The sequence below is a fragment of the Harpia harpyja genome, chromosome 13 (assembly GCF_026419915.1).
Source record: "Harpia harpyja isolate bHarHar1 chromosome 13, bHarHar1 primary haplotype, whole genome shotgun sequence".
Classification (NCBI taxonomy): Eukaryota; Metazoa; Chordata; class Aves; order Accipitriformes; family Accipitridae; genus Harpia; species Harpia harpyja.
Genome location: NC_068952.1, coordinates 39,377,310 through 39,390,134, shown reverse-complemented (window position 1 = coordinate 39,390,134; position 12,825 = coordinate 39,377,310). Strand labels below are relative to the sequence as shown.

The 12,825-nt window shown below is 42.3% G+C and overlaps 1 protein-coding gene across 3 annotated transcripts in view; it reads left to right on the top strand.

Annotated features, from left to right (window-relative positions):
* ADAM9 (ADAM metallopeptidase domain 9) overlaps window positions 1–12,825 on the top strand; it is a 30,810-nt gene that overhangs the window by 15,160 nt on the left and 2,825 nt on the right. For 2 of the 3 annotated variants that reach the window (XM_052805714.1, XM_052805713.1), the window contains exons 6-21: window positions 387–576; window positions 1,380–1,445; window positions 1,892–1,963; window positions 2,708–2,877; window positions 4,150–4,231; window positions 5,007–5,140; window positions 5,360–5,531; window positions 5,653–5,745; window positions 5,981–6,176; window positions 6,700–6,805; window positions 7,562–7,745; window positions 8,470–8,550; window positions 9,490–9,595; window positions 11,173–11,311; window positions 11,798–11,900; window positions 12,521–12,648. In XM_052805714.1, the coding sequence (XP_052661674.1) occupies window positions 387–576; window positions 1,380–1,445; window positions 1,892–1,963; window positions 2,708–2,877; window positions 4,150–4,231; window positions 5,007–5,140; window positions 5,360–5,531; window positions 5,653–5,745; window positions 5,981–6,176; window positions 6,700–6,805; window positions 7,562–7,745; window positions 8,470–8,550; window positions 9,490–9,595; window positions 11,173–11,311; window positions 11,798–11,900; window positions 12,521–12,648 (2,022 nt within the window). The remainder of the gene's footprint in view (window positions 1–386; window positions 577–1,379; window positions 1,446–1,891; window positions 1,964–2,707; window positions 2,878–4,149; window positions 4,232–5,006; window positions 5,141–5,359; window positions 5,532–5,652; window positions 5,746–5,980; window positions 6,177–6,699; window positions 6,806–7,561; window positions 7,746–8,469; window positions 8,551–9,489; window positions 9,596–11,172; window positions 11,312–11,797; window positions 11,901–12,520; window positions 12,649–12,825) is intronic. The other variant, XM_052805712.1, reaches the window with a different exon arrangement.

Genomic DNA, 12,825 nt, shown 5'->3' with positions numbered 1-12,825 from the left:
GCACTTCAAATTTCATTGGAAATTTTTTCTGCTTTGGGCTAATTTCCATATGTTTTGGGACACTGATTTTTTTTTGCAGTGCCATGTCGGAGACCAGACTGGCAATAGTGTATTTGAACTAAAGCATCTCTGTTTAAGGCTTGTGATTTAATTTCTGGGGCGTTGCAGGCTCATAAAGAAAATATTTAATTTACTATATTTGTGAAGGCCATATCCAGTGAAAGCCTGCTTTCAGGCTTGAAATGAAGCATGCTGTTTTGCAAGGACTGAGATATAGACATGCCTTTAGTTATCAAAGAATGACTGTTGTTTTGTTTTACTGTAAAAATCTGGGTAACTATCCTCTGTGCTTAATGCAAGAATTCTCACACACTACCATATTTTAGGGGTTTGGTGACAATAGGGAACATCACCTATGGGATTGACCCCATGGATTCCTCTTCTGGCTCTAAACACATTTTGTATCGATTGGATAATGTGAAGAAAGAGCCCACGATGTGTGGAGTAACCACTGAAGACCATGAAAGGGAACATACAGAGGAAGATCACCATCCCAGTATGACTCAGCTGCTGCGAGTAAGTACTCCACTGTTTTCTCCACAGTCCCCTATAATGGGTTTTGTGAGTGTTCAGCTAAGAATATGGAAGCAGCTTATCAGATTTCCTGGGGTTTAACACATACCTGAAGGTTTCTGATTCAGAGGGCTTTCTACACTGCTGAAAAACTCAGTTGCTTCGACAACGCAGTTGCAATTTCCTTCTGCTTCTGCACACAGCAGTGAGAGTCGAGTGGCTAGTTAGATTATTCATGGGCATAGCTTTTTGGGGCTTTTAAGGGCAGGAATGCTACCCTCATTGGAGAGGCTCATTAACAAAGTATTGCATCAGAAGCCAGGAGAATATTGTGTTGTTTAGTGCACCCTTCTAACCATCAGAATAACAGTTTGCTGTGAAGGTCCCCCTTGTTGTTTAAAGACTGGCTGTACAGGAACAAGATTGCAGGAAAAGCAGGAGAATGAAAAACATTGTGTTTCACTTCAAGGTTGTTGGCATTTGCTTGTTAGTATCTTTCTGCTCCTTTATAAAAGTGTATACTGCCTTTCCAAAGAAATCTGTGTGAAAAGTAAAGTTCCCTTGCTTTTGAAACACAATGAATCTTTATGCAGCTAAATTTTAGTGTAAAATACTTACAGACAAATTGTCATTGCATTGGCTTACACTTCTTGGTTTTGGCTTGTTTTTGTCTTGGCACAGTGTGCTTTGGGTGTGCCTCTCAAACCACTAGCTGTATCAAGTGAAATATGACAATGTCATGATTTTTTTTGTTTGTTTACACTTGAATTAATAAAAATGAAGTTGGCTAAAACTTTTTTCCGCAGAGAAAGAGAGCAGTCCTACATCAAACAAGATATGTGGAGCTGTTCATAGTTGTGGATAAAGAAAAGGTAGGGATTGTGTGTCGCTTTCCCTTCCTTCTCCCCAGGAGATGGCTTGAAAAGCCCTCAGTCTTCGTTACTCCCAAATGGATTGTTGAAAGACACTGACGCTTTAGCCAAGGTTATGTAAATATGCTGACCTAAAACTGAATAAGCATGTTCTATGCAGTACTCTTCAGGAAAAGAGTGAACCGTCAGACATGGAGAGTTTCTATCAGCAAGGAATCTAATAATGTAAGGAAAACACGTGGCAAAAACCGCCTTTGCTGTTTTCTCTTGAATATTGAGCTGTCGAGCCATAGCAATGAAGATGCTGCTGTCTTGATTGGTGTCTTCTTGACAGGAGATTTGGACCCAGGCAAAAATGTTGTTCATGTTACTAGTCTGAAAAAGTATTGTTCCTTTTTCTAACTCTTGTCTTTATCTCTTTATGACTAAGTTTCTTTGTCTTGCAGTTTGAAGATTTTGGGAAGAGCGAAACAGAAGTAAGAGAACACATGGTGCAGCTGGCAAACTTCCTTGACAGTGTAAGTTAAAGCTACGCTGGGTGTGATGCTGTGTGCAGCAGCCCTGCAGCTCTGTTTACCTTTGTAAAATTCCACCTTGGTGTCTGTTCTGTTAACACTTTGGTGAGAATGAAATAAAGGTTTTTATCAAGCCAGGAGCTAACCTGTTCCCTCGGCCATCATGTCGATGACTGATAGAACTCGGAGTCTCGCCTGCACATTGTGCTGAAGGAGTGCCAGAGGAGCAGGGGCTGCAAAGCGATGGCAGTAATTATTGACAGTGGGTTTTGGTGAATGCATCACTATGAAAGCTTCTCCACCTCTAAATTCATCTGCAGTCATCACTTGAGAATTAATTTAGGGAACTCTTCCAACCTGCGTTACATACAGTGAGAGACAGGACAGATTGTTGCAATTATTGCAATTCTTAAGTATTTGTCAAGGTTAGAGAAAAAGCATGTCTTTCAACTTAACTATTTCAGACAACGCTATTTGTCAGGATTGAGACTCCTTTTTATTTCTGTTTTGGCTTTTCTCATTGATCCTGTAGCTAATGAAAGTCTGAATCGCAGGGAAAATGCATTCTGGTGATTTGAATTGTGTACTAAATTTTAAAAAAAACAACCAAACAAACAAAAAGCACACAAAAAACCCCAAACAAACCCAAACAGAAAGAGTAGATTCTTGCAATAAGATACATAACGCCAGACCACTTGTTCTTATCTGAAGGCCTTCAGAAATACTTCTTTTTTTTTTCCTCCCCAGATGTACATCATGTTGAACATCCGCATTGTGCTGGTTGGTCTAGAGATTTGGAAGTATGAAAACGTAATTAGCACAGACGGAGGTGCTGGTGATGTGCTGGCAAATTTTGTACAGTGGCGAGAGAAGAATCTTGTTTTGCGCCGGAGACACGACAGTGCCCAGTTTGTTCTGTGAGTTGCAGTTCCCTCCCTTTGACTCTTAAGAAGCTTATTCTTTTCCCGTCTGCTCAGCCGTGCTCTAGTATCAAAAGTAGCTGTTGTATTTCAGCAGAGAACCCAGTGCAATCTGCTTTGCTTTATGTACTTGTTAAAACATTCCAAGTCAACTTAAGCATTTTTAAGAAGGTTTCTATGGTCCTTGAATTCAGTGTCCTCTCTGACAGGTGTATTGCTAAATAACAATTTTTTTTTTTCCTGTCCTGCATGTCCTGCAATGTTATATGTTATATTGTATAAAGTTTCCTTTCAGATAATCCTTTGTCAGGTTGTACACCAGTTAGACTTGTAACCTAGGGCTTTTTCCACATAAAAATGAACATAAACCTGGTGCAGAGAGTTGCATTTTAATGCAGACAAAGTTGTTTCTGCAGTTGGTATCCAGAAGCTAGCTATGTGGTTTGAGCTTTGACACGTGACGTTAATGTGTCCGTCCCTACTGCCTTAAACTAGCACAGAGCTTCCTGAGCTGTCGTCTCTGCCCCGCTTCCAGGACGCCTGCCCCTGTGCACTTCCCGCTCCTGCAGATAGTGCAGTCCTTAGGAAGTCACTGCCCAAAGTAGAGAGAGGGCAGAGGCGAGAGCACTGCTTCGCACGGGACAACAGCCCAGCCTGCCCTTGTGCAAAACAGTAGCTCCCCTTCCTGCAGGAGCTGGGAGCCTCTTTTCCTCTGAGGCAGAACAGCACCATTCAGGTGATGAAGGTGATAATGGCTGAAAAAATATTAATTTTTAAAATTCTTTTATATGAAGTAAAATGTGGTGCACTGTGCTTTTGCACTTCAGCTTTAAGAACTGTGTAGAAACAAAATAAGAGAGTAATGAGAAGGAAGTTGACAAGGAAAGAAATCTGTGGAGTTTGGCAATAATAGAAAGGCAGCTAACAGCCAATTAAAACAAATGATTTTAAGGGTGGACCACTTAGCTCTTTAAATTTAGAGGGAAGATGTGGAAGAGGCTAACTTTCTCTGCAAACCCTTTTCTTAATTTAAAAAAGAACCATGAACAGAAAGATAAAGCTGAACTGGTAGATTCATACTCACAGTCAATAATAGCACTCCTAGCAGTGCTCCTTTGTTAGCGTTGGAAGGCTGGAAAAGCAGGATTTTGTGCTCCACAAGCAGAAGTGATGTATCGAGTGGCTGTACGGATGGGCTGTACTGTTGGCGGTATCGTGCGTCTGTACAGTTGGGATGATTGCCTTTCCTTTTTCTCCCCATGGCTGTAGGAAGAAGGGGTTTGGTGGCACAGCTGGAATGGCCTATGTTGGAACAGTGTGCTCCAAGAGCCACGCAGGAGGCATTAATGTGGTGAGATATCTTTAGTGATACTGTGAATGTGATCAAGATAAAGAGTTTTGCACTCCAGAAGTCTTCCTGGAAGTGCAGAATCTTTAATAACAAAGCTGAAGTGGCTTAGTGGGGGCTTTTATGTGGTCCCCAACCATTTCTGGCACTTCCATGATATCTGGATCACAACTTTTCTGTGGTCTTGTGCATCCTCTGCTCAGCGTCCCCTCTCCTCAGTGTGCAGCACTCATGAAAAAGGAGCAGGCTTTCTCTGCTGACATTTTAAGTGCCCCTGCCTTATAAGTATGTGGGAGCTGTGGATGTTCTCAAGTCTGTCGTCTCGTGTCTGCTTGACCTCCACAGTCGTGAACTCCTAGAGCAGTGCCGGTTCACTGCCCTCTTTATGTGAAATTGCAGAGTGTTAACGAACTGAATTGCTGATCTTGGATAACTGGCAATTCCAGCAATCTTGTTTTCTTGGACTAGTGACACAAGTACTGGAATTGGAGGTTGCATATTTAAGGAGATTTGGGCTGGTGTGGAGAACTATAGTTTTTGTGTTAATGTTGCAGCTGCACTGGAAAGTAGAGGTTGTTAGGTTGTGTCCCAAATATGTTTATCTAAGGGCTCTTATTACTAAGCAAATGACATGCACTTGGTTGGAAGGCAGGCACAGTTGGTCTGAGAATCCTGTTAATGTAGAGACAGAATGACAGAAGTGTTTTTTTGGCACAGAACTCTGACTTTCTCAATATAAGCTGTCCGCTAATTTTCTTCTGGTTTTGCTCTTGTGCAGTTTGGAAGAATCAGTATACAGATGTTTGCATCAATTATGGCTCACGAACTGGGACATAACCTGGGGATGAACCATGATGATGAACGCGTCTGTCACTGCGGAGCAAGCAGTTGCATTATGAGCTCTGGAGCATCGTAAGTGACTGACAGAAGGGAATGCATTTTCCGAGGGTCAAAACACCCCACCCATGCGCTTAGTTTTTACAGGTTGCTTTCATTTTCAAAGTACTCTCACAAAGAGTCTTGTCACACTTGCAGCTTATGGGGAAAGTAAATGTTACCCTTGTTCTACAAACTGAGGGAATGCTTGTGGGTTGGCTTAGTGTAAAGATAAGCTCATGTTCTCTGTTGCAGGGGATCGAGGAACTTCAGCAGCTGCAGTGCAGAAGACTTTGAGAAACTAACTCTCAACAAAGGTGGAAGCTGCCTGCTCAATGTTCCCAAGCCTGATGAAACCTATAGTGTCCCATACTGTGGGAACAGGCTGGTAGATGCTGGGGAGGAGTGTGACTGTGGTTCACCAAAGGTTAGTAGCTTGTGTGTTTTACAAATGGTGCCAGGGTAGCCTTGCGTGCCTCTCGCTGGAGAGGGGACTGTGCGTGGCAGAGGCTGCGATTTCTGGACATTCACAGCGCTTCTGTTTTCAGGAATGTGAAAGTGATCCTTGCTGTGAGCCAGGTACTTGCAGACTCCGATCCGGTGCTGAATGTGCTTATGGCGACTGCTGTAAAAACTGCCGGGTAAGAGACTCAAGCGTATTATTTGGAAGCGTTCTTCAGTGGTTGAGAAAAGGAGAGCGTTGGCCTAGCCAGTGCATCTGTGAGAGGGAATTGTCATGCATGTACACAGCACCCACCGAGGGCTTCAGATCAGTGCCCTTTTTGGGGGGGGCATATTGCGGGTTGGGTGCAGTGTTTGTCTCTGCTGTAAGGTTTCTATTTTCTGACGCAGTTTCCCCCTCCCCTCTCTCTTTAGCTCCTTCCTGGAGGAACCGAGTGTCGGGCGAGTAACAACGAGTGTGACCTTCCAGAGTACTGCAACGGCACGTCCCAGTTCTGCCAACCGGACTTCACCGTTCAGAACGGCCACCCGTGCCACAACGAGGAAGCCTACTGTTACAATGGCGTTTGCCAGTACTACGATGCACAGTGTCAGGATATCTTTGGCTCAAGTAAGGAAGAGCACAGTGTTACAATTTTTCTAGGAGATGTAGCTAAAAGAATAAGTTTATTTAAAATATACTTACTTGTTTTGCTGTAACAAAGACCAGCTGGCTTTGGCAAAGGATTTGAAATAGTGATATTTATGGCTTAGCCTTCACACGTTCTTCCTTTGTTACATTTAATGCTGTGCTGGTGATTCAAGTAGTTATGTTCTTGCACTGATCATTCCTATTACAGTGGGGCTCCTGGTGTATAGGGCTGTAAAGAAGCCATGAAGAAATATCAAATGGTATAATTGACTCAGTGTTAAGTGACTATTTTTCTCTCTCTCTTTTTAAACTTGCAACCTTGTAGTGCTGACATTTTCACCTCTTTATTGTTTTGATGGGGTTCTTAAGCTCTCTGTGCTGCATGGAAAATACTATGTGTAGCAGGATAATTGCTCTAAGTAAAGGAGGCACGATAATATGAGATGTTTCTGTCCCTTTGTAACTTGGTTCCTCTGTCTGGGGGGTGGGCTGTTGTTTGCAGAAGCCAAAGCAGCCCCCAACATTTGTTTTGCTGAGGTGAATTCCAAGGGTGACAGATTTGGCAACTGTGGTTTCCATGGCCATGACTACAAGAAATGTTCCAGCTGGTGAGTTGAGGCCAGTGCATCAAGAAGTTCCTAAATGTATCACTGAGAATCCTTATTCGGGTACTGTAGTATTAGTTTGGGGTGTTTTAGCAGGTGGACTGGGGAGATGCATGTTATCCCATAATCTAACCTTACTGACATGTATGTATCATTGTGAAACCACGGTGAGATAGCTTAGAAAAGATATGTTTTATCCTAATTTCTGAAGCTGTTATTAGCGCTTAAAGCCCCCACACTTATACAGTTCTAAGTTTTGTTGACTTTTGGTTTAGATTGTCTGGGTTTAACTCTTGCACATAATAGTTGAAATGAATTTGAATGGTCAGGCAATTCTTCCCTAGCTGGGTTTGAAACTTTCAGGCTCGTGCCACGGTTTTCTGTGCGTGTGGTGTTCTGCGGCCTCAGTGGATCTGTGCATCGCGCGTTCAGATATGGGGCTATGGCAAGGAGAGTGTGTCCCACATCTCCCATCATGGATTGTTCTTATCCTAAGGTGTTCACATACAGAAAAACAAGTAGCAAATCGTCATGTTTTCTTTAATGTAAAGATCCCAAGAGCTTACAGAAAGAAGGGATAAATCCATACTCTTGCAGCACTGAAATGAAGCCCAGCTCAATTTTGGCGAGTTGCCTCAATTTTATTTTCAAGTAGTGTCTTCCAGTAGAAAGAAAAGTTCATACCAAATGCGTGATAGTTAGGTTTTTTCTCAGAATAAATTCAAGTGTCACTGCAATATTCATGTGTTGATGTTGTAGGAATGCCATGTGTGGGAAGCTGCAATGTGAAAATGTGAAAACTATGCCTGTTTTTGGAATTAAGCCTGCTATTATCCAGACTCCCATTAGAGGCACCACGTGCTGGGGTGTAGATTTCCAGCTAGGCTCTGATGTCCCGGACCCAGGAATGGTGAATGAAGGCACCAAATGTGATACTGGAAAGGTAATTAACAGTTAAAAAGTGATTTCTTAAAGTAATAATTTGGGGTTTTCATGTGAATAAAATTTTCAGCTGCATTGTTTCATGAATATTTATGGCCATTAATTTTTTTGATGCCTGTAGTTAATGCAAAACTGAGCGAGTCCATTGGTTCCCCATGCTGCCTAGTACTGCAGTGCACGTGCATAAAAATGTAATGAGTCTTCCATTTATAGATGAAGCAAAAGAAATTAAGTTTGTTGAGAGCCAGAATCTTTGCTCTGTCAATGGCCAGGAAGAGCTAGGCACACACAAATGCCTTTAAGACAACTTTGAATTAAAATCCAACTCAACTAAAAAGCCTAGAAGCTTAGCCCCAGCAGAGGAATGTGCATTCCACATACCCTTACTGTGCACAGTTTAATTGCTGTTCCTTTACATTCAGACTAGAGACAAAAGACTTCCAGTGACAGTTCAGACCCCATACTGAGAAGCCTTTTGTAGAACAGACGTGTTTCTGTAGAGTTGGGGTTTATCAGATCCCATACTGAGAAGCCTTTTGTAGAACAGATGCGTTTCTGTAGAGTTGGGGTTTATCACGTATGAATACGAGACTTGCTTTGTGGTCAGTGAGCAGAGCCGTGTGCTGTGGAGCGGGCAGCCAGGGGAGTGTGGCAGGGGGAGGAAGGGGTAAGCCAGTGAAATGCCATCTTGCTTCATTTGTGTGCATCTCTCTCTATTCCCCTAGATCTGCAGGCACTTCCAGTGTGTGAGTGCCTCTGTTCTGAACTACGACTGTGACGTGGAGAGGCAGTGTCACGGGCATGGGGTAAGCAGTGCAAGACCCTCCGCTCCTGCTGATAGTCCACTTACAATGAACACTAAGTCTGTAAATTGCGGTATAAGCGGCAGTATTTCTATGTGAGGACCTCTGATGTCTTTGTTACGACAACACTAGATTTTTAGAGCCAATGAGTGTGCAAATATATAAACAAGCCTTTTTTATCAAGATTCCCAGTCTGAGCCAGGTGCACTGTAATTGTGCTTAATCAGTGATGTCTATATACTAGTCTTTTTTGCAGCTAGGAAGTCTTTTGCCCTTCTCTGTTTAAGGCTGTAACTAATGTGAAATAAAGTAATCGTGATGCTAGATGCTGTGATTAAAAATATTCTGTGGGGTTCTTGAGGATGGGTTTTGCTATTAAAAGGTGCTTTTTGGTACTGTTAGTGAGAAAAGTGCCTTTAACAGTCAGTAAAAATTGGACCAAAGTTATGCAAGTTGAGCGAGTTTTAAAACAGTGGATATTGACTTAATTTTTCTGTTTTGTTTAACTGTAAAACTCTCTATAAAATGTCTCTGGGCAAGAAAGCCTGTAACAGTATCAAAAAAATCTTTGACAAAAGCTCTTAAGATGGTATTTTTTTTGCCAGGCAAGAATTCCCAATTCCAGTATTACTAATGTAACTTGAAACTCTGCATCTCTCAAAAAAAAAAAAAAAAAAAAAAAAGCCATGCTCTTTAAGCTGTTGGGATAGCTAATCTTTGGAAGCTCATCCTGAACAATGCTGTGCTTGCTCAGTCATGTGAAATCTTGAGACGGCTGGCCAAGGACTGTTTAGAATTGACATGGGAGTTACCGGTTAAAGTTTTCCAGGCTGAGTGATATGGAAAGGAAAGAATAGACGGTCATGGCTACTGCATGCTGCTTTTAAATATATGGAAACTTAAGTTACTAAATATTGTGATGTTTGTGGTGTTTAAATACAGGTGTGCAATAACAACAGGAACTGTCACTGTGAAGCAGGCTGGGCCCCTCCTTACTGTGACACTAAAGGCTATGGAGGAAGTCTGGACAGTGGACCGCCTTATAATGGCAAGTAGTTGAAGTGCTGGTGGTTGGCTCTTCACCAGGTTTCATTTGCAAACAGTTCTGGTTAAGGTTTTGGGCTCCAGGTGTTGCACTACTCTTTTTGGGGATGTTGGGGATCTGTAAAGAAACTGGGCTGGTTTAATTGCCTTCAGGTGATTTCTGCCATCTTGGACCAAGATCTTCTTGGACTTCTCTGTATCCAAGCTGGGAACTGAAGTCCCTTCCATTCTTAGATCCAAACAAAACATGAAATTTGGCTGAGGATGTGGGTTCAAATCCATGGATGTGAATTTGCATCTTCATAAGGACGTGGTGCTTCTAGCAGCAGTGGCAGAGATGAGTAGCTGCCCTGTTCTGGTATCTGCAGGTAGTTGCATGTGCACCTGCAGTGCAGTCAGGACTAACATCTGGCTGAGGTGGGTTAGGGCAATGTATGTTGACAAGTCACTATTTTATTAATGTTTATTATTTGACTGCAGATAGCATGCTTCATTTGGTAGTGAATACAAATGTAGTCCCTGCCCCAAACAGCTTACGCTGTAGAAGAGGTACATGATAAAGAAATGGGGAGATACAGAGGTTTGTGACACTGTGTTGTTTGCAGACTTCTGGTTTGCTTTTTTTTTGTGGAGGAAAAAGATGGGTTGGGGATGGCATTTTGTGGATTTTTTTCATGTAGTTTTTCCTCCAGGAAGGGTACTAGGTCAATGTTTGACATGGCAAGATGGTGTATCTATGTTTGAATGTGAAGAGTGGGAATATGGTGCCTGGGACAGGGGAGTACAATTCATGCATGTGAGAAAGCAAACTGAAAGAGGCTGTGAAGCTTACTTTTCTCACTGACAGTTTGAAGATGAAATAGGAAGCCAAATCCAAGCTGTAATTTGGAGAAAACTTGTGCAATGCCCATGTGGAGTATATAAAGATGGGATTGATGTAGTCCCTTCTGTGAGCTGCAAGAATGATCCTGAAGACTTTTTCATAAGATGATGTGGGTTTTGGGGAAGATAGACACTATGTTGATGCAATAACAGACTGGTGAATCATGTTGGAGCATGAACAGATGCCTCAAATAATCAGACAAAAAGAGGGAAAGGGTTTTTTTGTACAGCCTGCAGTGGAGAAATTTGCTGCATATAAAAGTGTAGAGATTGTTAAGAACCTGAGTTCTTTGCCTACAGCGAACGATGGTAGGAGAAGAGGAAGATTTAGGATCAGACCAAAGGGCAGAAACTCAGTTTTCCTCTCTTTCAGTTGAGCTCATAAGATCTTCACAGTAATGTAGTGGAAGAAAAATTAGGTATTGATCTAGTAATTCAATATGCTGTTAGAGCCCAGGCTATCATGGCACACACAGTTCTTTCATCTTTGACCAGACAATCCCTCTGAAAAGATAATCAGAAAAGAATATATTTGGGCATATATCTTGCAGTCTTACTAGATTCTTTAGTTTTTTCTTCTATGAAAAATGGAAAATAGTTGTAGAACCAATCCTACCAAATACTCACTGCTACAATGAGTCAAGTGGTGGTAACGCCGTGTAATACTTTTTTTCTTCTCCATCGTTTTGTCCCCATCAGACAAAGACACCTCACTGAGAGATGGCCTGCTGGTATTTTTTTTCCTGGTCCTCCCACTCCTTATAGCTGCTGCTCTGGCATTTGCAAAAAGAGACAGACTGAAGCGATGCTGTAGAAGATTAATGTCACGCTGCCATTCGTAAGTACATTCTCCTTTCACCTTCTCCTCTGCCCTTTTGAAGTAGTCCGTAGACGTTTGTTTACACAAGCCAAGGCCAAAGTATGGAGACTTATTCCAGTCCCAAGATGTCAGGCAAAGGCCCCTGCATCAAATGACGCATTTAGCTTGCCCCAGGCAATGAGAGAAAAGATAAATTCATCTTAAATTGAGGGAGCAGAGAACTTTCTTTTTACTGTTATGTTTTTTGTTGTGCATTGGTGATGGGTTTTATATTTTTGGGCCCCACCTTTGGTATAAAGTGGGAAAATGAAGCTGTCATAGTCCTAAACAGAAAAAGGGTTATGTTGTTCATTAGATATGTGGCAAATACTATGTTCCTGACATGTGATATGTGCTAAGATAGTATAAATCCATCTAACGGGTTCAAAGCGCTTGGATTCATAGCCTGTGTAGTCATTCTGTCAAGGTTATGTGCTCACACAGTCCATATCAATTGGATTTCAGGTCACTGCAGTCACCACCTCCTAGAACAGAAACCGAACCGAGAGACTACCACCACAGAGGCTTTTCACACGGCATGCCTTATGCTCCCAGAGGTGTTCCCACGGTAGGAATGACCCACTTCTCATTACTTTATTTGCTATCTGTTACTCTAAAGTAACAGGTGAAGGCAGTTTATATAATTTTTGCCCTAATAAAAGCTTCAAAGTTACTTTATTTTTTCATTTCTGCAAATTGGGTTTTCTCTTTGCTAGGAGGCAGAGAAGAATTATTTCCTAGGGTTTGTGGGGGGAACTCCTCAGTTTCCCACTGTTTAAGCTTTTTTATGGGCTGTGCTTGGCTTGCCAAGCAGTTTACCTGCTTTGCTACCCCCCTTCCCCTTACACTGGAACCCCCTGCCCCACCTGAGGAGGGGAGCAATCCTTGCCAGCTCATTAGCCCCACTCCTTTGCAGGTCAGTTATCTCTCCGAATGCAGTAACTAGCCAAAGCACACTTGCAGAACAAATCAAATGCTTGTTGTGATCAGCCTTTCTGTTTTTCCCAAAACATAGTACTTGTCAGACTGCTGTTGCTTCTTTCTACTGAGTTTCTCAGAAGGAAGGAGCAACTCTGACGTTTCCAGGTTTGTTTGCAAGTGGTCTTAAACGTCACTTAACTAATGAAACAAATACTTCAATTCCCTAAGTGCAATTTTGTGAATGTTCTCGTTATGTTGTCTTCGTAGGGTATGGAACCAAATACCTTTCCTGTTCCATCTTACCCAGTTAACCAGCATCCTCAGCAGGCTTACCACCAGTCTTACTACCCATCTCCGCAATACCAGGCACTGCAGCCACAGAAGCTGCCGACAAGGTTGGTTGAGTTATTGCAAATAACAACTGGCAGTTGCGCTGATGTATATAGATTGTCATTGCCTTCATCTCCGTAAGCATTAGGGTATTTCATCATGTATTATATGCCAGCAGGACTGACCTTTTATTGAAAGAAGTTTCTCCTTCATTTCACACTGTGGAACTAAAGTGCTATTAC